Genomic DNA, 26721 nt, shown 5'->3' on the forward strand with positions numbered 1-26721 from the left:
GATTCCATATATACTTAGTAATTTTCAAAGTTTTTCTTTCTTCTAATTATCGAAGAGGATAGAATGTGTTTCCCTTTAGTATTTCCTCCTCTCAGCTTTGTGACATTACTTGGCATGTCCAGGATATTTCATTGGGCAATATAGCTCTCTACATGGACTTCATAGCTCTCTGCAGCAGGTGGTGTGACCATGGAATTCATAGCTCGCTCGCTCTCTAATGGTGTTTGTTTTTACTTTGCAGACAAATTATGTTATATTCCTAAAAACAAATTCGTTTTATCGTTTTAGATGAAAAAGAAAGCAAAACAGTCCATTGTTGAGTCAGATAGTGAAGAAGAAAACTACAAAGTACCAGAATACAAAACTGCCATAATTTTTTATTCTAAGGACCAATTAAACATTACACTATCCAAATGTGGCCTTGTGATGTTAAATAATTTAGTCGAGGTAAGAAAAGGCAATATTTTACGTTAATACTTAAATGACTAAAGTTGTTGTTGATCTAGTTACTTTTCTAGAACACTATACTGTTCTTTTCATTTCCTTGGTCCACATTTCATTTACTCAAAATTTTCCCTATTAGGCATTTACGGAAGCTGCTACTGGATCTTCAGCTGTCTTCCTAAGAGATCTAGCACCGTTTATGATTTTAAATTCTCTTGGACTTACTGTCTCTGTTTTACCAAGTGATTCTTTTAATGTACTCAATGTTCCTATGGCAAAATCATATGAACTGAAAAATGAAGAGAGTTTAAGTATGGATTATGTACGAACTAAGGACAGTGATCATTTCAATGCAATGACCAGCCTAAGCAGCAAACTCTTCTTCATTCTCCTTAGTAAGTGATACATTTCCTTTCCAAGGCTTTGAGAAGTTGTTTTGTAAAAGTAGTCTTACTCATTTGTCGTACCTTAACAGCTTTTTTTTTTAAAAAAAAAAAACAGGTTTTCTAATACAGTGGGGACTATATTAATTACTATCTTATTACTAAGATAAAACACTATGACCAAGGCAACTTGTAGAAGAAAGAGTTTGTTTGGGCTTATGGTTCCAGAGGGTTAGAGTCTATGAAGGGCAGAGTAGAGACAGCAGGTATGGTAGTTTGAATAGCAAGGACAGCACTCACACCCTGAACTGCAAGCAAGAAGTAGAGAACAAAATGAGAATGGTGGGAGGCTTTGAAACCTCAAAGCCCACGCCCAGTGATGCACTTTTTCCAAAAGGCCATACCTAATCCTTCCCAAACGGCTCTGCCAGCTGGGGACCAAATATTCAGATGCTAGACTCTATGGAGGGGAGAGTCTCATTCAAGCCAACATGGAAACAGTGTTTTCCTCTCCAGTATGTTGATTTCTTTGGTCACTAAATCTTGATATTCTAATTTCTGACTTCACTTGTCCAGAGCATGGTATTATTAGAACTTGGAGTAAGAATGAAAAATACTAGATCTCACTCAGCTTTTCTATATCAGTGATAGGTGTGTCAAATGTTCTAACCATGTTTGGTATGACTAAATAATAGATTTTACAAGTGTTTTTAGGTGAGTGAATTTTTAAAAGTTTGAATTAATGCAGATGTTAATATTTCTGTTTTTATATTTGTAATTTTTTAAGATTTATATGTACAAATGTTTGGCTTTTTGAATGTATGCCTGGAGCTGGAGTTATGGATGATTGTGAGCTACCATTTCAGTGTTGGGAATTGAACCCAAATCTTGTAACTACTGAGCCTTCTCTCTAGCCCCTTGTAAATTGTTTTTAACATTATGTGTTAAGTCATTTCTGCTTTCCACAAGTTTTTCCTTTTTATTGGAGGTAAAGGACAGTATATAATTTCTTTAATTGTCATAAAACCTTGTTTTCTTACACATATTCACTGGTATTTCATTCAGATCTTGAGGGCAGTATTTGAATGGGTACTGTCTGAAAGGCTAACTAAACACAGAAGGCTACTAATACATTAGTAGTTATTCTCATCATGAAGTAATATTTAGTGGATGGTTGTTATCAGGACATTATCTATGATGTGTTTTTACTACTCTTACTCATTGTGAGAATTTAGACTGGGAAGCAAATTTATGTAAATTAAGTAATTTTACTCCTAATATGATATATTCATGTTTGGTGAGTGTATGTGAAATTTTCTTTAATCAAATCTAAGTTGCATCTTAAAAGTGACATGGAGAGTTAGAAAATTAAAAGTGGAAACCTATACTCAACTCACCTTGGTAGCTCCAGTGGTTATTGTGACAGCAAACTACTAATCAATACTCTTGAATTTTATAATCATTCCTCTCATTACTGTTTGCTTTCTTAATTGTGATGGTTTTAGGTTAAACTCCTAAGTGAAAAAATTTTTCAGTTGTGTTTTTGATAAAATGTTTTGAAGGATTTAGGTGAATAATATCCTGTAATATTGATTATATTCAAAGACTTTTTTCATTTAGAAAATAATCATCTAGTATTTAACATAAATTTAAAATTATTATGCAGTGAATTCTAATTAATCGGGACCATATGTATTTGATTTAGCACCTGATAACCACTCTACTGCTGACAAGATCCCTTTAACAAAAGTAGGACGGCGCCTGTACACAGTGAGACACAGAGAGTCTGGAGTTGAAAGATCTATTGTTTGTCAAATTGACACATTTGAAGGAAGTAAGAAGGTAACAATCCGCTCACCAGTGCAGGTATGAAGTAAGGAAATGGGTAGAAGCTCTCTATGCAGACATTTGAAGTAGGCCAGGGATGTGGCTCAGTTGGTAGAATACCTGCCTTGGGTGTGGGAAGCCCTGAGTTGATCCCTAGCACCACATACCTTATATATGGTAGCATACCTTTAATCTCAGCACTCAGGAGATGAAGATAGGAGGGATTACCTGGCTACTCAGTCAGTTTGATGCCAGCTTGGGATATATGAAACTCTGTCTCAGAAAAAAGAAAAGAGAAATATTCAAGTAAATCATTGCCAAAAGAATACAAACTGTTGCAGAAACACAGCTGATATTAAGACTCTCATCATCAGTAGCAGTACTCCTGTGACATGAGCACTGGAGGAACATCATCATGTCTTGTAGAACTGCTTCATACAATGTTTTCATTATTTTATAAAAATATGCATCATTTTTGCCTAGTCTTTAGCATGTTTATATTTTTAATAGTAAAACTATCAGGAAAATTGCAGACTTATTGAGATATATATACAATAAATAACAAAGTTTAGTTTTGACATAAAGATACACTTAAGAAACCTTCATAGCTGCCAAGGTAGTGAATGTATTTACTATTCAAAAAGCTTCATTCTCCTCCTCCTTTCCCTTTCTATACGTCCACTTAGTTCACAGTACATTAGTTACAGTCTGAAATTTTATACAGGCATAATAAAGAATAGAATTTGGCTTTTTCTCAGCAGAATATATAGCTACATAAGGTTACTGAGAAGTACCTCTAGTATGTGGAGAATACCAGTTTCATTTTAAGTAAATCTTTGTATATGTAGAGGTGAGGAGGTTTGAGGTTCAAAGTTTTCTATTTGGTTATCCAGTTGCTGCAACCAGATGATCTTTTCTTCTTAGATTGTCCTCTTATATTGGTGGTTTATTTCTGAACTCTCTCTTTTTCATTAATCTGTTTATTTTTATGACAGTACCATTGATTACTCTGTATCTGAGTCATAAATCATAGTATCTCTCATTATTTTTCCTAATTTATTTAACTATTATAAGTATTTTCCTTTTTAAAAATAAAATGGTTTTTTATTATTCTTTTAGTTTTGATTATTCATTACTGTCATTTAGAATACAGGTTATTATAACATTCCTGTATAATGCTCCATTTTATTAGACTTGCGATTGTTCTAGTAGATTTCAACAACTATACTTACAAAAAAAGACATTTTACTTCATATATTTTAGTTTATTTTTTTCCTTCCACTTTTTTATATTTATTGAAAGGATATAAACAAAATTGTTAATGTGATGAATGTTCTGGATTTTCAAACATTAAACAACACTATCTCTAGTAAATCTTTGCCTTAAAATTATTAAACACCTCGAGATACTGTTAGATTTTGTTTAAGTTATATTTAAAATTTTTGCATTTATATTCACAAAAGATCTTGATCTAATGTTTTCTTTTTTTTTTTTGGTTTTTCGAGACAGGGTTTCTCTGTGTAGCTTTGCGCCTTTCCTGGAACTCACTTGGTAGTCCAGGCTGGCCTCGAACTCACAGAGATCCGCCTGGCTCTGCCTCCCGAGTGCTGGGATTAAAGGCGTGCGCCACCACCGCCCGGCTTTGATCTAATGTTTTAATGTGTTTGTGGAAAGTCTTAAACTATAGTTTGAATTGATCTAAGAAATTGGTTGTTAAGGTTATACTGCTCCATTTAAATGAGTACTTATACTAACTCTGAGTTTGTTGGGAAATTTTTCCAATTGTTGATGAATTTATTTTTAGTTATTTATTATCCCTTTTTTAACATATAAATTTATAATGAATGTAAGTCACAGACTATATTTGAAGTAATTCAGCTATTTAAAATATTTTTGTTTATGAATTTTGGATAATACAGTATTTTTATTAGACCTTTGAGAATTTCATGCAATTTTTATTGATCACATTCAATCCCCATTCTTCCCCCCAGCACTTCCCAGATCCACTACCTTTTCTTTTTTTCTTTTTTTAATTTATTTATTATGTATATAGTGTTCTGCTTACATGTATGCCTGCAGGCCAGAAGAGGGCACCAGATCTCATAGATGGTTGTGAGCCACCATGTGGTTGCTGGGAATTGAACTCAGGACCTCTGGAGCAGTCAGTGCTCTTAACCTCTGAGCCATCTTTCCAGCTCCCCCACCACCTTTTCATAACCTCTCCATGTCTATTATTTTCTTTTATAGAAGAGACTGTCTTATAGCAGATGTCCTGAACCTCTTGCTCTTAAAATCTTTCTGCCCTTTTCCACAATGTTTCCTATGCCTTAGGTAGACATTGTGTTATAAATGTATTAATTGGGAGCAGGTATTCCACAGTTAGTTGGTCTCTGCATTTTGACGAGTTGTGGCTTTCTGTAATGATCTCTGTGTGCTGCAAAAAGAAGCTTCTCTGATGAGGGGTGAGAGCTACATGTATCTATGGATGTAAAGACAAGGATTTAAAATGCAGTTAGCAGTTATATTGGTTTAGAAAAGTGGCAAGAATAGATTCACCTTTTAGGCTCCATGGTCTTCTCCAGCCATCGGTAGTTGGCTAAGTTTAAAGTGCCAGGAATGAATTCCTTCCTTTTGAGAAAGCCTTAGTCCAATTAGGTACTATTGGTTACCCTTAGGATATAAGGACCACCATTATACCTTTCAGAATCTTGCCGTTCTGATCATTGTTGTAGTTAAGGTGTATAGGAACACTAACTTGATTTTTCTCCCTTGGCAACTAGCATGACTCCTTTCTATGCTTTGAAAGCTAATCTTCAGGAGGAGGCTTCCAGATCACCTTCAGCTTAATTCCTCCAAGTTCTATGTCTAAAGTGTGTGATGTTTAGCAATAGGGCCTTATCTTCTATTTCTGGAAGGGTAATAACAATATCCTGTATTGGATGAAGGCTCTCTTGGACTTGTCTCACCTCCAACTTAAAAGGTTTCTTATACCTGGCACTAGGATTTTTGTTAGTCTACAGTTTTGATGGGAACATTGTCTCCCAAAGTGACATGACTTCAGTTACGTGTGTGTGTGTGTGTGTGTGCGTGTATGTGTATATATGTAATTTTTTAAAAATAAATTTTTAATTTTTATTTTATATACATTGGCATTTTGCTTGCAGGCATGTCTGTATGAGGGTATCAGTTCCCCAGGAACAGGAGCTGACATGTGGGTGCTGGGAACCGAACCTGGGTCCTCTGGAAGAACAGCCAGCCTTCCCAACTGCTGAGCTATCTCTCTAGCCCATATATATATCTATATCTATATCTATATATATAGATATATAGATATAGATATATAGATATAGATATAGATATAATTTTAAGTTAACATAAAATAATTCCATATGGCTTTTTCAAACATGTAGTCATATGTAATACCTGAAATCATTTTTAATAAATGATGCCATAATATATTAGAGATTAGCAAAATACTTTAGGGATTATTTGCAAAATAATCTTTATTATTGATAATGATAATTTAATATATTTATTATATTTTCAAATGTTTTAGAATATGAATAGCTTGTATTTAGTAGTCAGGAAAAATAATGTCAAAAGTAAAATGTACCCATGATCTGTAGCCAGATTTTTCTTTGGACTGCCAGCTGACAAATAACAAAATGGAGACTTATTATTAATTAGGAAAGCTTGGCCTTATCTTAGGCTTGACTCACTAGCTCTTATTAATTTAATCTATATTCTGTTCTGTGGCTTGTAACCTCATCTCTCCATACTGCCCATGCTGCTTCCTCCATGTCTGACTGGTGACTCCGTTGCCTTCTTCACAGAGTTCTCTCTGGCCAGAAGTCCTGCCTATACCTTCTGCTTAGCTATTGGCTATTCAGCTTTTTGTTATACCAATCACAGAGATACATTTTTCACATAGTGTACAAGTATCCCAGAACATTTTTCCCTTTTTGTCTAAATAAAAAAGAAAGGTTGTAACTCTAATACAGTAAAGTTATATACAGTAAGAACAATTATCACATAAGAATTACATTTACAATGTTCAGTCTCTTTGTATTTGTAAAATTTGGAGAAATTACTCTGTAGTTGGAAGTTTTCCTATGTCCCAGCTGGCCAGCAATCAGGACAAATCTCTCTCACCCACAGACCCACAGCCCACTTATAAAATAATCATTCAGAGGCTTATAATAATTTTAACTGCTTGGCCATTAGCTCAGGCTTATTACTGATTAGCTCTTACATTTAAATTAACCCATAATTTTTATTTATGTTTAGCCACGTGGCTTGGACCTTTTCTCAATTCTGTCTTGTATTCTTGCTTCCTCTGTGTCTGGCTGGTGACTCTTGACTCTGCTGTTCCTCTTGCCAGCATTCTCCTCTTCTGCTGGCCCCGCCTATACCTCCTGCCTGACTCTTGGCCAGTCAGTGTATTATTTATCAACCAATCAGAGCAACACATATTCACAGCATACAGAATGACATCCCACATCATTATTATATATCTTAATCTTGATGAGTCCAGAGTTTTGTACCTAAACCATTTTCTATCATAACTTGTATTACCATCCTAAAAATACCTTTTTAGGCCTTAAAACATCTTTTTAATAAACAACTTAAGATTTTGTTTTTCACCTTTAAAGTTAACATCTTTTATGTAAGTTTTTTCTTTTTCCTGAATTTGAAAACAAAGAAAACTGTATAACTAATTAGTCTTCAATCCTCATCAGAGACCTAAGAAGGATAAAATATTACCTGAGTAAACAGGAAGTTCAAAGCAAACAACTTCCAAAACTATAGAAATGACAAAGACAGCTGGCTTCCTGGACAATCACCCAAGGTTTCTTTGCAATGTTGGGGCATCCATTTTTGGTCTACAGGCCTAGAATATTTGACAGACTTTACTATGAAGCAGGAATTTTGAAGGACTGTCCTACCTTGTCTTGGCAAAATTCAGCAGTTGCCTTCTTTTTTCTTTTGTTTTTGGTTTTTTGGTTTTTTTTGTTTTTCGAGACAGGGTTTCTCTGTGTAGCTTTGTGCCTTTCCTGGAACTCACTTTGTAGACCCTGCTTGTCCAATTTTGACAGCATACTGTCAGCAGGTGAAGTTTCTTGCCCATTGGCTAATTTTTGCCACAAAGAAAGCAAACTCTGTATGAAGGTTCTTCAATGCCCATCATCTCTGAGGTAAATTGGTGCTGCCAGGATCATACATGTCTCACAGTCATGAAACGCCTTATGTTATTAAACCATCTTAAATGCCATATTCTGTAGATCTCTGAAGTGTTTGAAGACCATCTGTCTATCTAAAATATAGCTATGTTTGACCTTGAAAACACACCTAATGTTGCCACAAATTTGATTGTTAGGTAACTAACTACCAACCCATAGTTCTTAATTACCCTAAATAGTTTGTAATAACAACTTTCAAGGACTAGAAATTTACATTACATTGTTAAATGAGCTGCATATTATATTACATTAAGAGTAGAAACATACATACAGTATAAAAAAAATAACCTGTGGAAGGGAAGGCAGAAAGAATTATAAGAAATGGAGAAAGGGAGGAGTATTGGGAAATGTCAGCCTCTGGACATGAACTTCACAACAACTATAGTCGTTTTGTTTTGCCAGTTTTGTGAAAAGTTTGCATGTGGTTATAATTTGTATTTTCTTGCTTTCTAGGAACATTTAATATCTTTTTTTCTCTATTTTTTAGTAGTTAGCTTTTCCTTCTGTGGATTCCCTGTTTATTCTGTTTCCATTTTCATTGTGCTTGTAACTTTTTTTTTTTTTACTCTTTCACAACTGAGACTTTATTGGTTGAGTACACAGACATTTCAGTTCTTAGAACATGGACCCATACTCTAAGAGTCATACATTGTGTTCACGTACCCAAAAGAGCCATGTGTTGTTTCTCTTTGAACTTATTCCAGCGATGTTCCATCCTAAGCTTGACAAGTTTTCCCTAGGACCTCACCTAACAATCAATGCTCACAATCCTTAATTCCACTGACTCACAATTTTATGCCACATACAGTACGTATTCAAAATTTCAATCTTTCACAGCACATTATCACAATTGTTAGGAAAATGGACTGCCATGACCAGAGACAGTTCTGACAGGGCAAGGACTGAGGAGTGGTTTTTTTGGATACAGTTCTACTAGAAACACGAGACCAGAAATAACTGAAAATATTCCAGACTCAAATGCACAACGAAGACTCCAAATTACCATTCAGTATGCTTTGTGTTGTAGGATATAAAACTAGCCCCCTCTACGGAATGTTATGGTGACCCCTGAGACAGTCATAGCCTCTCCTGATGCAGTATCCTACTATTTTCTGGTTGTACCAAAGAATAAACAACCAGCAAGTGATTTAACCTCTTAAAATAATCATTTATGGGATGAGGTGGGACTTCCCCCCACCTTTTAAAAATTTTTCTAGAGCTACTAAAAAACTCGCATTTATAAAATAGTTGATAAAAATATTCTTCTGGATTATACAAGAAGGGAGGCGGGGACACTGACAGACACATGGATGGTTAGTCGGACTTGGTTCTTTCTCTTCTACTTCAGAGGCTGGACTCTTGGTTCTCAGCCTCTCCATTTTCTGCAGGCACATCTGTGGTTTGCTGGTCAGCCACCTCAGCCTGTTTGCCCTTTGCTCCCCTCTTCCCTTTTGTTTGCACTTTTTTGTCTGATGATTTATCCTTCCCCGCGGCCTTCTTCCGCTTCTGGTCCGCCTTGGCAGGGGCGGGCTTGGCCAACAACCTTAAGGAGCATCGCTTGGGCTCCACCTTTGCAGCTCCATCCTCAATAACCTTCCTCTTTGGCATCATGGCAGCACTGGGTGGGAGGCCGTGCGATGCCGAACTTGTCATGGAGCTACACTGCCTTGGCCGCTACTGCACAAACTTCTGCAACCGTGCTTGTAACTTTTATGATTTTCAAGAATTTTTTAATTGGATTGTTCAGTATTTTGATGTCTAGCTTTTTGAGTTCTTTATATATTTTGGAGATCAGCCCTCTGTCAGATGTGAGGTTGGTAAAGATCTTTTCCCATTCTGTAGGCTGCACTTTGGTCTTATTGACCATGTCCTTTGCTCTACAAAAGCTTCTCAGTTTCAGGAGGTCCCATTTATGTTGCTCTCATTGTCTGTGCTGCTGGTGTTATATTTAGGAAGTGGTCTCCTGTGCCAATTCGTTCCAGACTACTTCCTACTTTCTCTTCTATCAAGTTCAGTGTAACTGGATTTATGTTGAGGTCTTTGATCCACTTGGACATGAGTTTTGTGCATGGCAACAGATTTGGATCTATTTGCAGTCTTCTACATGTTGACATCCAGTTATGCCAGCACCATTTGTTGAAGATGCTTTCTTTTTTCCATGGTACAGTTTTGGCTTCTTTGTCGAAAATCATATGTTCATAGGTGTGTGGATTAATGTCAGGGTCTTCAATTCGATTCCATTGGTCCACATGTCCGTTTTTATGCTAGTACCAAGCTGTTTTTATTACTATAGCTCTATAGTAGAGCTTGAGGTCAGGGATCATGATGCCTCCAGGGGTTGCTTTATTATACAGGATTCTTTTAGCTATCCTAGGTTTGTTTTGTGTGTGCATTCTTCTAGACCTTTTGTTAACTGTGGTACTAACATTTCCCAGGCTAACATGCTTTATTTTGACATACATGATTTGCTTTTTGTTTTTGAAACCATTCACAGATGTAATGTATGCAATGTATCTTAATCATGTTGCACTCCTACTCCTTCCCTCCACTTGCCTCTGCCCCTTTCCCCAGTATATCCCCTACTGCTTAATGTCTTTGTTTGTTTATTTGTTTTAACGTATTGACTCCAGTTAATGGATAGAGAACCTGCCAGTATCTGGCTATAACCTTTCAAAGACAAATTTCCTGTCTGGGCCAGTAGCTTCTGAGCTAGGACTGAATGCTGAAATTTTACTAGTCTTGACCTTGTATAAGTAACTATAGTTGTTGTGAGTTCATGTTCAGAGGCCAACATTTCACAATACTCCTGTCTTCCTCCATTTCTTATATTCTTTCTGTCTTCCCTTCCAGTGTTCTCTGAACCTTGAAGGGAGTGTGTGTGTGTGTGTGTGTGTGGGAGTGTGTGTGTGTGTGTGTGTGTGTGTGTGTGTGTATGTGTGTACATACACACATGCACACTTTCACTGGGTTGGTTCTTTGACGATTTAATACATTTATAAAGTATATTTTGATTATTATAACTCCTACCCTCTCAATTTTCCCTTCCACCCCTGTTACACACCCTCTTCCATATAACTCCCTTTTTCACATTCATGCAGGTTTTTTGTTGTTGCAAAAAATCATTCCATTTGTTTAATTAAATTTGAATTTTATACATAGGAAATTAAATATGCCTGTGTTTGATCATATTTATCTTACACCCTTTCTCCAAATGCTCTCTAAACACCTTCCCCTTACATCCTTTTCCCAGCTTTATGACTTTTTGTTGTTATATTTTTAATAGCACACTGAGTCTAATTAATGGTGCCCTTAATGTTTATTTGTGAAGGGCCATCTACTGATGCATGGGCAGCCTACCAGGGACAACACTTGTGAAGAAAACTGACTCTCCCTTAATGCAAACAATATTCGGTCCAGCCTATATTGTTTGCTCCCAGGGTCTGCGAAAGAGTCTAACAACCAGCTGAGGATTCTAATCTGAGGGATATTCAATGAATCTAAGCACACTGAGTTCTTTAGTCTATTCGCTTTATTCTTCTAAGTCAATTCTATCAGTTTCTTTTCTGCTCTCTTACTTAGCTCCTCTCAGTCTCTCCTGCTCTCAGTCCCTTCTGCTGTTCTCTCATCATTCTACCTAGTTCTTTCCATCTCAGTCCTCATCTTTGTTCTTCTCCATCAATCCTGTTCTCCCAGTGCTCTCAGAGAACCGGTACATATACCCAAACAGTAATTCTGTGGTAAAGCAATGTGAGGCTTGAAGTTTTCAGGGTCACAGAGAGAGGTGATCAGGATCCACACATAAAGCAATTAATTGTCAGCTTCCAATTACAACCCAAAAGGGGAGTGACTAAAGGGGAGTTCTCTGGTAGGGGCAACTAAAGGCTAAGATCAATTAGGGAATTTATGTGCTCAAACTATAATCTAGAAATGGCCAGGTACAATGTTAGGGTCAGTAAGTCACAAGAAAGTAAACTGTCTTTGGCGCCGCTTTTCCCGCTCATCCCAGCTGCAGCTGCTTTCTGATAGGAAGGGAGACATGGCTATGTCAGAGCGTATAGTATTTGGTTAGTGAAAGCACTTTCACTCAGAGTAATTGCTGAGGAGAAAATCTAGGAATTGCACCTGGCTGAGGAGGAATAAAAACTTAATTTGCACAAGAAAGAAGCTTGGCAACTATCATCTGCCTGGCCTTGTAGGCAATTTCCTTGGGTCAGTGGGAAGTAACTGCCTTAACTCAGTAACTAACAAATGGCTAAAACATCCTCCCAGGAATGTGAGCAGTAAATCTCTTAAGTTAGGGTCTTGTGTAAATAACCCGGGGTGAAGGTAAGGGGGTGAGGATTTAATTGTTAGTGGTTCTTTTCTCTATCTGTGAATGAGATGAGCTAATGTTTATCTATGTGCAGTTTTGTCCTTGGAAAAAGGTATCTTTGCTGAAATACCTTTGTCCGGAGAATGGCCCTGGACAGATATATGTTAATGAAAAATAAACACAACTGGGGACAGTTGTCCAATTACCCCAAATGTATAGGGAAAGTTGTGCCCAAGATTGAGATGCAGTCATGAGATTGCATGTACACTAACATGGAAATGCACAGTAAATGGGGAGAATCATAGCTGTTACTGCACAAGAAGTTTACAGAGACAGTCAGTTCATTCAAAAGGCAGTAATTCCATAATGCCTTGCATGATGGTTTCCTCTAACAGAACCCTTAGTTCTGATAGATTGACCTTCTGAGCACTAGTTGTCACCTGCTGTATACTCTCATGGATTTTCACTACCAGTGGCTCTCAATACTCCCCCCCCCGTCAGCAGCCATCAGTGGCAAATAGCTCCCCGGCTAGGTGGTGCCTTATACACCCCTCCCTCATTTATGTGGAATGTTGGCTGGCTTCAATTTTTTTTCCTATGAAATATAAACCTGAATAATTTCATTTTGTTTTTAAAGATAAATAATTGTATGTTTATTTATTCTAATTTATATGACCAAGCTGAATGTTGCCTGGTAGAGTCTATGTTAAGATACGTAGTCAGGCAGCGGTGGCGCATGCCTTTAGTTCCAGCACTCAGGAGGCAGAGCCAGGCAGATCTCTGTGAATTCAAGGCCAGCCTGGTCTACAGAGCAAGGTCCAGTACAGGCACCAAAACTACACAGAGAAACCCTGTCTTGAAAAACAAAAACAAAAAGATATGTAGATGGACATTTTTTAAATATCTTTTCTCATATTAATATTAAATATTGTTTTTTCTCAGATTAAGAATCATTTTTCAATTCCAATTTCCGTTTTTGAAGGGGATACTTTATTGGGAATTGCCTCACCTGAAAATGAATTCAACATACCATTATCATCTTACCGGTGAGTTTTTTTCGTTATCTTTTTAATTGTCCTAAACTGTTTTAGAGAATTTTCAGTAGATTCTATATAGCTATTGTTTTTAAATTATCAAACTTTGATCAGCCTACCTGTTAAATATCTCATCTAGCCTAGATTTCAAGGTGCCTAGATATCTTTTCAAAAATAAAAATTATTGTATTTTAAATTCTGTGCATAATTTATACTTTTACTAATTAGTATAGTTATTACATGCTTGCAGTGTTCCCATTGTGACCATACTCACATGTTCAGGTGTTTTAAAATGTCTAATGGAAGATGATTTGGTTTCTGCATTTGTAGACTATAATACAAGTTTTAAAAATTGATTTAGAAAACAGTATCTTTTGTGTATATGTATCCTATTTGTTTATGGATAGATCTTAAAGTAAGAAATGGTTATCTTTCTCTTTAGAATTTGAGTATGTTGATTCTTAAATTTAATTTCTTTACCAAGTAGCAAATATTTTCTTAATGTATAAGACACTGTATGATACCAACGTGAACTGGATTTCCTGTTGCTGTTGAAATACTGACAAATAAATACATAAGATAGGAGACAGTTGTAAAGAATTACAAAAAGTATTAAAGTTACAGGAAAGTATGAAAACACAAAAAGAATGGCTGACTCTGGATTAAGGTACATGAAATGCAGTTAGATAGGTGTATTAGTCAGGGTTCTCTACCTCTAATGAACTCTGTGTGTGTGTGTGTGTGTGTGTGTGTGTGTGTGTGTGTGTGTGTGTGTGTGTGTGTATGTTTTAATATATAATTTATAATACACATATAAACGTGATTTATTAGAATGACTTACAGGATGTGGTCGAGCTACTCCAACAATGGCTGTCTACCAATAAAAGGTTCAAAAATCCAGTAGTTGTTCAATCCACAAGGCTGGATGTCTCAGCTAATTTATAGTATATGTTGGAATCCCAAAGAAGTAGGCTCTAATGCCAATAAAGGAAAGGACTTACTAGTGAGAGGGAGAAAAAGCAGGCAAAGAGAGAGAGCAAGCTTCTTTCCATGTCCTTTATATAGGTTGCCAGCAGGAAGTGTGTCCCAGATTGAAGGTGGATCTTCACACCTCAAACATCTAGATTAAAGGTGAATCTTCCCATCTCAAAGATCCAGGTTAGAAGTGGGTCTTCCCACTTCAAATGACTTATTTAATAAAACAAAATCCTTCACAGATATGCCCAACTATTTGAGTTTTAGTTAAATCCAGTAGTCAGGTTGACAACCATGAATAGGCATCACCATAGTGTAGTTTTGAGATTAGGTGAAGAGGAACATGTTACTATAGAGAATTTGTGAGTAAAGATAGGGCAGCTTAAAATGATGAGGTTTTGTGTAGAGTAGTGGGAAATCCTTCTAGACAGTACATAAGGGAGCTGGAATTTGAAAGAGCTGTAGTTCTCAGTGAAGTACTTGCTCCTACTTTTATAAACTTTATTTAATAGTATTCAGTTTTTCTTTACTGCCTCTGAATATTTTATTTGTCTTTTATTTTGAACCTCTTCTATTTTTATCAGTTCTTTTACTTCCTTTACATTGCATATTTCTCTAATTCAAATCCTCAGAAATCAGCTTTCTTGCAAAATTTTCCCACTACCAAACATTCCCTGTTCTGTGTGCTAAGAGTGTTCTGTATTTGAAGGCTTCAACCTATTGTTGACATTTATTTGGTTGGTTGGTAGCTAGTGCAGTGAAACAGTTGTTGTTGTTGTTGTTGTTTTAACATTGCTTTCTCTCTAAGACTAAAAATACCATACTCATTTTTGTATTTTCAGTTGTATCTTCTGATTGGTACATAATATGCCCTATAGGTATTTTGATATCCAAGCATATTGTTTCATGCCTATAATTCCAACACTTAGAACTTGAGGCAAGAAGACTGCCATAAGTATGAGGGCAGCTCAGGGTGCACAGGGAGTCTCAAGCTAAACTGAACTACAGACTAAATCCCATTCTATGTTACTATTAACAGAACGTAATATAAACAAACTAATAAAACAAGTGAATGCTTTGACAAACTTCATGAGTCTGTTGGCCTTAATTTGAGGGGAGTTAATTTTTATGTAATACTAGAAATAAGAATGTAAAGTAGAATAAAGTTATAAGTATAATATAGAAGTAAAATGGACAAAATAAACTCTTTTGACATTAGTTTTGTGGGGGGCTCAGAAGGCCATTGTTTAATATTATCTCTAACTCTAGAGCACTAGTAGCTGAAAGTCATAAGAAAGGACAATAGGTGTGGAAGGTTCAGTGTCCAATTGAGGGAAGTTACAGTAGCATCACATGTAATACAGAAATATATAGAAGATATTTAAACTTTTAAGACTACATGTTAGGAAAGTAGTTAGAGATAGAGATGGTTTTGACAGCTCATCTATAAGAGATCGTTAGGTTCATAACTAGTTTTACAAATAAAAGATACATATAGAGGATTAGTTCAGAAGCAAAGTACTTGCCTGAGAAGTGTGAGGTTCTATCCCCAACACTGGAAAAATGGTTAATTAGTTAAAAATTATATATATATATATATATATATATATATATATATATATATATATATAATATATATATATGTAGCTAGAGTTTTCCTGCCTGGCCCACAGTCAGGACAAATCTCTCTCACCTGCCAGTCCCACAGCTGCTCAGACCCAACCAAGTAAACACAGAGACTTATATTTCTTACAAACTGTATGGCCGTGGCAGGCTTCTTGCTAACTGTTCTTACAGCTTAAATTAATCCATTTCCATTAATCTGTACCTTGCCACATGGCTCGTGGCTTACCGGCATCTTTACATGCTGTTTCTCATCATGGCGGCTGGCAGTGTCTCTCTCCTCAGCCTTCCATTTCCCAGCTCTATTCTCCTCCTTGTCCTGCCTATACTTCCTGCCTAGCCAATGGCCAATCAGTGTTTTATTTATTGACTAATCAGCAACACATTTGCCATACAGAACATCCCACAGCACTCCCCCCCCCTTTTTTTTTTCAAAAAGGAAGGTTTTATCCTTAACAAAGTAAAATTACATATAATTTGGGAATTTGGGCGTAGCTTCTCTTACTACTTCCTGCTGGAGGGGGGTGCTGTATCTTATGGGGAAACAAAGAAAATTTTAGAATTATGGAATAGTCCATGAGGGTGTATCGTCTTCAAACCATTCTGGATGTTGGATCATCTGGGCCATGGTGTCATCAGAGACCTTTCAGGGGGTCTTGGCTGGTCAAACCTGATGTATCTTAATCTGGAACAAATCCATAGCCTTTGGCTTTCTGTGGGAACAAAAGCAGAGTCTCCTTTCCAAAGCAACACATCCTTACATCCAAATTTTGAAGTCAAGGTACCTTTAAAATATACATTTTGGCATAACTCAACAGCTTTTACAATCAAATGTTTTTCTGCAGTTAAAAATCCCAAAGACAACACAATCCAGATTCTCTGTGTAATATTCATCTTTACGTGGCTTATTTTCTATATTAATTTTACTGTCTCTTTAAAGACTTTACTTTTTAAAACTATGTATTTGTTTCTATAACTCTATATATCACCATATATCACCTTTTTTGTCTCTTTCAAGCCTACGTATATTTTACACACATTGTAAACTATTACATCTGAATCTGTCTTATTGTGAATCTATTGCTTTAAACTGCAGCAGCTGTGGCTGCTGGCTCTGCCCACCTCAGCTTCCCAACATGGCGATTTACCGCCAGCTCTGGGAGCTATCGTGGGTCTGTGCTTTTAGCCAAGCAGCATGTAGCCCAGAAACCTTTTTTTTTTTTTTTTTTTTTTTTTTTTTTTGGTACTAGCAAAGTCTAAATCCACCATGCAGCTTAATGTGCCACTTGCAAAGGCCTCATTCCTGCCATACTGCAAGTCAAGCGCGCACACCAGGAACCCACCAGTAGCTTAAACCGGCAGCTGCTGCTCATTTGAGAGAGACAATTAGGAAGCTGTTTTTAGCTCCGTTTTAGAATCTTTTTTCTCAGTTTTTAGGTGGAAACTCTTGCCACCACGTTGGACGCCATTTGTAGCTAGAGTTTTCCTGCCTGGCCCACAGTCAGGACAAATCTCTCTCACCTGCCAGTCCCACAGCTGCTCAGACCCAACCAAGTAAACACAGAGACTTATATTGGTTACAAACTGTATGGCCAGGCCGGGCGGTGGTGGCGCATGCCTTTAATCCCAGCACTCGGGAGGCAGAGCCAGGCGGATCTCTGTGAGTTCGAGGCCAGCCTGGTCTCCAAAGCGAGTTCCAGAAAAGGCGCAAAGCTACACAGAGAAACCCTGTCTCGAAAAACCAAAATAAAAACAAAAAAAAAAAAACAAACTGTATGGCCGTGGCAGGCTTCTTGCTAACTGTTCTTACAGCTTAAATTAATCCATTTCCATTAATCTGTACCTTGCCACATGGCTCGTGGCTTACCGGCATCTTTACATGCTGTTTCTCATCATGGTGGCTGGCAGTGTCTCTCTGACTCAGCCTTCCACTTCCCAGCTTTATTCTCCTCCTTGTCCTGCCTGTACTTCCTGCCTAGCCAATGGCCAATCAGTGTTTTATTTATTGACTAATCAGCAACACATTTGCCATACAGAACATCCCACAGCATGCATATATATATATATATATATATATATATATATATTCTTTTTTAAAATTGTTTTACACAATTCTTTATTGACTCTAGAAATTTCACATCATGCACCCCAACCCCACTCACCTCCCAGTCCCTCCATATCCACCCCACACCGCTGCAGCATGCCCCACCCAAAGTTAATTAAAAACAAAACGAACAATAAACCCACCTCATGCCTCCCATTTTCCAACGCCTCTTCACTCATCCTAGTGGCATTGGGAACTGCAGTGTGTCACTCAGTATACCTTTTTGTCTAATCAGCCCCACCCACAAAATGTTCATTGCATTGCTCATTGGTCTAGTTTAGTGCCTCTAGCACACCACCACCACTGGGGCCTCGTTGAAACCCCTCTCAGGTATTCCGCCCTGAGTCATGGAGATCCTGCAGCTGTTGTTCTGCAGCACCAGTCCCTTCACATACTCCAGCAGGTCACAGATGGAGCAGATGTTAGGGTGGACCAGTGGGCCCACCCAACAAACACCCAGGATGTAGGTCTCTGTGGTAGCTGAGCTGGTCAGTCCTGGCCACTGGGACTGCCTCCTCAGGCGAGAGGCAGAGCCAGCTCTCCTAGGGCCATGCCATCAGGGCCAGTTCTTGAAAGCCTCTGGTGAAGGGTGGGGCCATCTCTCCTGAGTGCTGGGGGTGGAGGGGGGGGCTCGGTAGAGGATGGGGATAGGGCGTGTTTAAGCTCTCCTGCAGTGTCCAGCAAGGGGCAGGACCAGCTATCCTGGGGCCAATGAGGGGCAGGGCTGGCTCATCACAGTCCTTGGATTTCAACATGCATGGTTCCTTTGACCCCCTGGGTAACAGGCACTATGGACATCAGCCCAGACCCTGTCTGCTGTCTGGCCTTGGACCTAGACATGGCCCTGGTGGCAGCATGGCTCTCAGACACCAATATGGCCACAGGTTGCTGCCCAGACTCCAGGTATCCATGTGGCCATTGGTACCATGGGCCACAGACATCAAGATAGACCCTGGCTTTGTTAGGACCACAGACCCAGACGTAGTCCTCAAATGCAGGCTTGGATGTCACCATGGCCCCAGGTGGCAGCAGAGGGCACTCAGATTGGTATGGCCCCAGTGGTAACATAGCTCTCAGATACCAACAAAGCCACAAGATGTGGCCTAGACCCCAGGCATCTGTGTCCTTATTTGACACCGTGGGCCATAGACATCAGAGATCCCAACTGTGGTAGGACCATGGACCCAGACATGGTCCCCAGCAGCACCCTGAGCTTGGATGTCACTATGGCTCCAGGTGGCAGCACAGGCCTCTCAGATTGGCATGGGCCCTGCAGCAGAGTGGGCCCTGCAGCAGAGTGGCCTTTAGACACCAATATGGCCCCAGCAGACCCCTGGCATTAGCATGGCTTTCGATGGAATCAGGAGTCAGGGACATCAACTCAGACCCTGGCTAGCGTAGTACCACGGACCCAGACATGGCCCTTAGCAGTAACTGGCCCGGTTGACACCATGACTCCAGGTGGTAGCAGTGGCCACTCCGAATGGCACAGCCCTGGTGACAACATGGTCACAGATTGTGGCCTAGACCCCAGGCATCCATGTGACCTTTGGTGGCACCACAGGCCACGGACATCAATAAAGACCCCAGCTGTGGTAAAGACCACAGATCCAAATATGGTATTCATCAGCAACCCAGGCATGGATGTCACCATGGCCCCAGGTGGCAGCCTAGACTTCTGACATCAGCATTCCCTTCGATGAGATCAGGAACCACAACATCACCAAAGACCCTGGTCTCGTTAGTGCCACAGACCCAACATGGCCCTCAGCATGCACTGGTTAACACATGGCCCCAATGGCAACACAGCCCTTGGACACCAATGTGGCCACAGGATGTGGTCTATGTAGCCTTTGTCCTCACAGCCTGGGCTATCTGAAGCATCCACATGCCCCCTGATGCCATGCGTCTCAGGTAGGCAAAAGACACCCATGGGCCATCCTGGGTTCTCATGGTCCGGCCTACCTGAAACATCTGCATGCCCATCTGGAGCCTTGAGGCTCAGGCAGGTGAAAGACAAAGATATTTCTTCTTGATTCTTGGATGTAGCTTAGTTTTAAAAAAAATTACACATAGGGCTGAGAAGATAGATCTGTATGTAAAGTGCTGAGATTTGAATTCTCGGAAGTCATCTAAAAGCTGTATGTGGCAGTATGCCTGTAATTACGACGTTGGGGAAGCAGGAGAGGTGATTCTAGAGTTTGTGGACCAGCCATTGTAGCCAAATCAAAGCTCCAAACACAGTGAGAGGCTCTAGTCTTCCCATGCAAATGCATGTACCCTCACATACATGCACATACCACATAGAAAAATATTTTTCAGAAATACTGAAATTTAAACATATATTGAAAGTATGTATATTAAAGTTTGTAAAAATAATCATGATCAAATAAAACTTGGTGAGTTTCTGGAAAATTGGGGCACCTGTTTAGATTATGAAGCTTGAAGCCTGAAAACCAGGACTCTTTACAGTAATACTGAAGGGATTCATTGTCTGAAGCAGTAGTCTTCTAACTTAAGGTTTTTAAAAATACTTTCAAATTATATTTAATTTTTTTGTGCAGATCATCCCTTTCTTTGAAGCCGGAAGATGAAGACTACCAGATGTGTGAAGGAATTGACTTTGAAGAAATCATAAAATATGATGGACAACTTCTAAAGAAGAGATGTAGATCTATACACCCTTCTAAAAAATCATTTGTTATTAATATTGTCCCAGAAAAAGATAATTTGACTTCTCTGTCAGTGTATTCAGAAGACGGCTGGGACTTACCATATGTAATGCACTTGTGGCCACCTATTCTCATTCGCAATCTTCTTCCCTACAGAATTGCTTATTACTTAGAGGTACTTGACAGTTTCTGAGTGTCTTCTTATCTTTGTAGCTTGGTTTATTTAAAGTTATAAACAAAACTTTTTGAAGCTGTAACCAAGATTATAGCATTACTTAAAAATAATGTATTTATCAAAATGAAAAATTTAATATTATGCTTAAAAATATAATATACGAACTTCAAGCCTCACAACCTGAGTTGAATCTCCACAACTCATAATTCCCATAAGTTGTTTTCTGACCTCCATAACAGGCCTTAGCATTCTCTCACACATACAATAAATAAACAAAATAAATAATTTTCCAGAAAATAAGATATTTTTCATTAATTTATCTTAGAAATCTATGGAGCTGTATATAGTTATGTGCAAATACTATGTGATTTGCACAACTTATATCGGCTTATACAATAAATGACATATAGCCACCATCTGAAGGTACCATTTATTTTATAACTTTCTCTTCAAATGTATTTCATATATTGTAGGTTTAAATGATGGATAATGAATTATGAAACATTCTTGGGCATTGGTATTAAAATAACATTCAAGTGTAATACCTACACAAGTAAAGTTTGCTGTGTTAGGTATTCTTTAAGTACAAATTCTCTGAAAATTTTATTTCCTATAAAGATGCTTTTTCTATTAAGTACTCAATTTTAGATTAAGTAAGGGTTTCCTCTTTTCTAAGATTGTTTTGTAAATATTTTTATATCAATGCTTATCCAATATAAATCAGTTCTTCACTATAATCTCTTCTTTGTAGGTTTATTTAACTTTGTGAATTGCAATATGTTTACGGTTTTGTGATATGTTTTTAAGTAGGAGGAATTAACTTATCTGTGGTTATGTTTTTACATTTGACAAATTACCATAATCGTGAGTACTTGGCCATCATGACCTGAAAGTGTATCCTAGCTCTTTTTATTATTATTAACTTACGTTTTTAGGTAGATTGAGCATTGTTGTATTTTACTAAATGGAAATAGTGATAACTTACATGGTTAAGTCATGGGGAAAATAGTTGAGTATCTAAAGGATTTAGTACCATCCGTCACAGGGACGTGGTTGCCGTTTATTAGCCACTTTAGCATAGCACCACCACCAGCACTACCATCGCCGTTTTGTAGAATAGTCTGTTCCACACACAAGTTTACCAATTGATATTATTTAAAATGTAAGAAATTCTGTTATAACGGTAGGAAAGAGCTGGAAAAAGACACTAGAAAAGTCATAGAGATAAGAACTAAGGTAATGAAGGTGTGAGTGGGGAAAAATTAATGATTTTTTGAGATATAATAAAGAACATGAACTGATAATGGATGAAGGGATTGTTTTTAAAAATGGCAGACAGTGTGTGTTGCTTTATTGGATTGTAGCAGCTTTCTTGTATATTTTTGTTACTTTTAGTTTTCAAAACTACAATAATTAGTAGATAAATTAGGGCTTATTTTAGTTTTACTGATTATGTCATTACAGTTACAACTTGCTGTGAAGTTTCTCATGTCATTTCATCTTAGCCTTTTGTAGCAGTTTATGTAGATCATTTTAATAAGGAAAATTACCCAAATGTAGATCAAGCGCTAGGGCAGAGTTACAACTTGAAGAACACTGATGACTTGTTCTGACAGTTATGTCAAAAGGGTTTTGTGTAGTATATGGAAAGAATAAGTGTATTTTCCAGAAGCATGTTTAAGTTTGTTTTTGTTTTTGCTTCTTATTCCAGGGCATTGAAAACACAGTTTTTACTCTAAGTGAAGGACATTCATCACAGATTTATAATGTTCAAATGGACAATGCCAAGCTATACTTAAAATTGCTTGACTATCTTAATCATGATTGGAAAAGTGAATTTCAAATAAAATCTAATCAACAGGACATCAATTTTATCAACTTTACCTGTCTCACAGAAATGGAAAAGACTGATTTGGATATTGCAATCCATATGACTTACAATACTGGTCAGACAATTGTGGCATTTCATAGTCCATATTGGATGGTCAATAAAACTGAACGAATGTTACAATACAAAGCAGATGGAATTCACCGAAAACATCCACCTAATTATAAAAAGCCAGTTCTCTTTTCCTTTCAGCCAAATCATTTTTTTAACAACAATAAGGTATGTGTCATTTTTTTCTAACTTTTGCTTTTTAGATAATACTCTGTTTCAGTTTTTAGAGCTCTGAACAATAAAATATGAAATTAGGTAGGAATAATATTTGTATATATTTGAGGTTTCAAAGGTTAGCATAGCTGGGTACAGTAGCATGCACCAGCATTTGGAAGGCAGGAGAATGTTGATGTTTGAGGCCTGCATATGTACATAGTTACATCCAACCTGAGCTACACAAGAAACCCTGTCTCAGAAACATCTAACCAAAACAGTACAGTAAGCATTTAATGTTAAGATTTACTATGTTATCAATATAAGGGTTTTTGCCTAACATGCAAGGCTTTAAGTTTGACCTTTCACACCATAAACAGATGGTATCTAAATTATAATTTATCTCAAATTCTTCTCCTAGGTTCAGCTTATGGTAACTGATAGTGAGCTCTCGGATCAGTTTTCAATTGATACTGTTGGTAGTCATGGAGCCATTAAATGCAAAGGCCTGAAAATGGAATACCAAGTGAGTTTCTTCTGTGCTAAAGAAACTTTCATTTAAAATATATCTGTTGGATACTTAAATTTTATCAGTGTACAATAGTGATAGTTTTCAAACAGTCTTAATTTTTCTTTTTTTTAGGTTGGTGTCACTATAAACCTCAGCAGTTTTAACATTACCAGAATTGTGATATTTACTCCTTTTTATATGATTAAAAACAAAAGCAAATACCGTGTATCAGTGGCAGAAGAAGGAAGTGATAAATGGTTCTCTCTTGACTTAGAGCAGGTATGTAAATGAATGTCCTAATGTATTTTGTACTTCTGTGTTCAGTGTATATGATAGACTATATGAAAATACAACAGTGAAACCTGATTTGTAATGTGAATATATGCTAACTAAAATGTACTTTTAATTGTGTTTTATTTTGATGTTACATTCTTTAAATTATCATACACTGTTTTAATTCCCTCATACCCTAGTTTTGTTTCCATTCCATGAAACATTATTGACTGTTTCTCCTAGGTTATATTTAATTGTTAGAAACTGGACCCTTGCTCCCTCGGATTGACTAGCTTAATCAGGATGATAGACACTGCCAATTCTAACAAGTATGGTTAAATAACTGCATTCGAAATTTGGAAACAACAGCACTAGAAGTATAGATATCATTAAAGAGCAGGAAATTATTTATTTTCCTCACAAAGCTGTTCGGAATGCCTTTATGCTAAGTTAAGTCAAGCTTGCTTCTTGAAAGAAAGTAAGAGTCAGTTAGAGTGAAATTGGGGTTTTGTGTCAGGCCCCTAGGCAGGTTTTCTAAATGATAGACTGAGGTTGATATATTATCTAGTTTTGAAAGATTATTATACTAAAATATACTTAGAATCTAAATTCTAAGATTTTAGAAGTATATTTGCTATTCTATTCATGATTTTTTTTCCTATACATAAAATCCTTGGGCATATTCTTGAAGTTATTTTGAGGTAAATGAAATCAGTTTTTTGTCAAGTTGTGGTTTTTTTTGTTTTGTTTTGGGGTTTGTTGGGTTTTTTTTTCCTTACATACCAATCACAGTTCCCCCTCCCTCCCGTACTCCCACCCCCCACCTCCCCTCATCCCACCCCTCTGTCCACTCCTCAGAGAGGATAAGGTCTCCCTTGGGGAGTCAATAAAGTCTGGCATACTAAGTTGAGACAGGACCAAGCCCCTTCCCCCCATGTCAAGGCTGAGCAAGGTATCCCATCCTAGGGAATGTGTTTAGAAAAGCATTTCATGAACCCAGGATAAGTCCTGATCCTACTGCCAGGGGCTCCCCAAACAGATCTAGCTACAAACTGTCACCCACATTCAGAGGGCCTAGTTCAGTCCCTTGCGTGTTCCCCAGCTGACAGGCTAGAGTCCATGAGCTCCCACCAGCTTGGGTCAGCTGTCTCTGGTTTTCCCATCATGATCTTGACCTCACTTGCTCCAAAAGAAGGACCTTAAGAGGGATACACATGGAGGGCCCCAGGAAGGGAAAATAGTTAGGATCTCCTGGGTAAACTGGGAGTGGGGGTAGAAGGGATGGGGTAGGGGATGGGAAAAGGAGGGACTGAGATGGAGGGAGGGAGGGAAAGGGAGAGCAATGAAAGAGATCTTGGTAGAGGGAACCATTAGGGGGTTAGGGAGAAACCTGGTGCTAGTGGAATCCACAAGGATAACACCAGCTAAGACTCCTAGCAATAACTGAGAGGGTACCTGAACTTACCTTCCCCTATAATTAGATTAGTGACTACCCTAATTGTCATCATAAAACCTACATCCCGTAACTGATAGAAGCAGATTCAGTGATCCACAACCAAGCACTGGGTTAAACTCCTAGACTTCAGTTGAAGAAAGGGTTTAGGTTTTTGTTGTTGTTGTTGTTGTTTAATGTCTTATATCTTTCCCACCAATATCTTTGGTTCCCATTTTCTTGAAAATTGTGCTATGATTTTGTCATTTCTTTGGAAGTGACTGGTCTTTCTTCTCTTACTGCATTATAGGTCTTTTTTTTTCTCTTATTAATTGATATCATATCTCTGTATCTGTATATGAGTTACTGGTTATTTTTCTTGAGGTACTTATGCATCTGTGGTTTACTGCTACTTCCTGTAAAACTTGAGACTAATGTCTCTTTAAAAATTAATTCTGCTTCATTCTAAGGTCTACCAGGTTAAGCTTTTATGTTGTCTAAAGTCTTTTCTTTTGTTGGCCCATGAAATAGATTTCTCAGCAATGTGGTTATCTAGGGAGTGAGCGTGAGAGACAGAATATAAACAGACTCTAATGGAGTGAGTTTTTGACATGTTTGAGAGATAGTAAAACAGGCCAATATTACTAGGGAAGGGAAAGTTAGAAGATAAAGCCATAATGGGAATAAGGGGTAATTATGCAGATTTTTGTAGCCATCACAAATATTTTACCTTAAAATAAGATGGGGATCTGTTAAAAAGGTTTGATCAGTGATTAAATATGATAGAATTTTCTGGCAGTATACTGTGAAAAGCCAGGATTAACAAAAAAAAAAAAATCAATTAAAAAAAATTTAGATCAAGGAGTTGTGGTTGACCCCTTCAATCCCAGCATTTAGGAGGCAGAGGCAGGTTGCTGTGAGTGGAGTCCAGCCAGTTCTACAAAGTATGTTCCAGGGTAGCAAGGACTAAGTGGGGAGACCCTGTCTTGAAACGCAAAAACAAAACAAAAAAGATTTTGATCAGTGATTAAGCATAGTAGATTCTCAGTAAATATTTGTTGACTTAACATGATTTATTTTTGTAAGTGTTCAACAAGTTCTCAGTAAGTCTGTTTGTACGTTTTTATAGTTAGATTTCTCTGTCCCTCCTGCCAGCTCCCAAATGATGACACAGAGACTTCTTACTAATTATGAAAGCTCGCCTGATAGCTTAGGCTTGTTTCTAACTAGTTCTTATAACTTAAATTAACCCATATCTTTTCTATGTTCTTTCATATGGCTTAGTTACCTTTACTTTGTAAAGCCTATGCTGCTTGCTCTATGTCCTTAAGCATCTTCTTGGCGTCTCCGCCTTCTTTTTCCCAGCGTTCTCTCTGCCCCAAATGTTTAGCTATTGACTGTTTAGCTTTTTATTAAACCAATCCCAGTGACATGTCTTCATACAATGTAAAGTATTATTCCACAACATTTTCCCCTTTTTGACTAAAAAGGAAAGGTTTTAACTCTAATACAGTATAACTATATACAATAAGAACAATTATCAAGTAAGAATTACATTCATAATGTCTAGTCCATTAGTATTTGGCAAATTTAGAGAAAGCATTTCATTATCTAGCTTCTCTTG

The 26721-nt window shown here is 37.6% G+C and overlaps 1 protein-coding gene across 5 annotated transcripts in view; it reads left to right on the plus strand.

The window, feature by feature from the left end:
* Vps13a (vacuolar protein sorting 13 homolog A) overlaps window positions 1–26721 on the plus strand; it is a 216783-nt gene that overhangs the window by 127724 nt on the left and 62338 nt on the right. For all 5 annotated transcript variants that reach the window (XM_052713824.1, XM_052713819.1, XM_052713820.1 and 2 more), the window contains exons 43-50: window positions 289–447; window positions 584–839; window positions 2533–2693; window positions 13149–13252; window positions 20507–20789; window positions 22501–22896; window positions 23303–23407; window positions 23525–23671. In XM_052713824.1, coding sequence (XP_052569784.1) covers window positions 289–447; window positions 584–839; window positions 2533–2693; window positions 13149–13252; window positions 20507–20789; window positions 22501–22896; window positions 23303–23407; window positions 23525–23671 — 1611 coding nt within the window. The remainder of the gene's footprint in view (window positions 1–288; window positions 448–583; window positions 840–2532; window positions 2694–13148; window positions 13253–20506; window positions 20790–22500; window positions 22897–23302; window positions 23408–23524; window positions 23672–26721) is intronic.

The sequence above is a fragment of the Peromyscus californicus genome, unplaced genomic scaffold (genome assembly GCF_007827085.1).
Source record: "Peromyscus californicus insignis strain IS unplaced genomic scaffold, ASM782708v3 Scaffold_4__1_contigs__length_199733344, whole genome shotgun sequence".
NCBI lineage: Eukaryota > Metazoa > Chordata > Mammalia > Rodentia > Cricetidae > Peromyscus > Peromyscus californicus.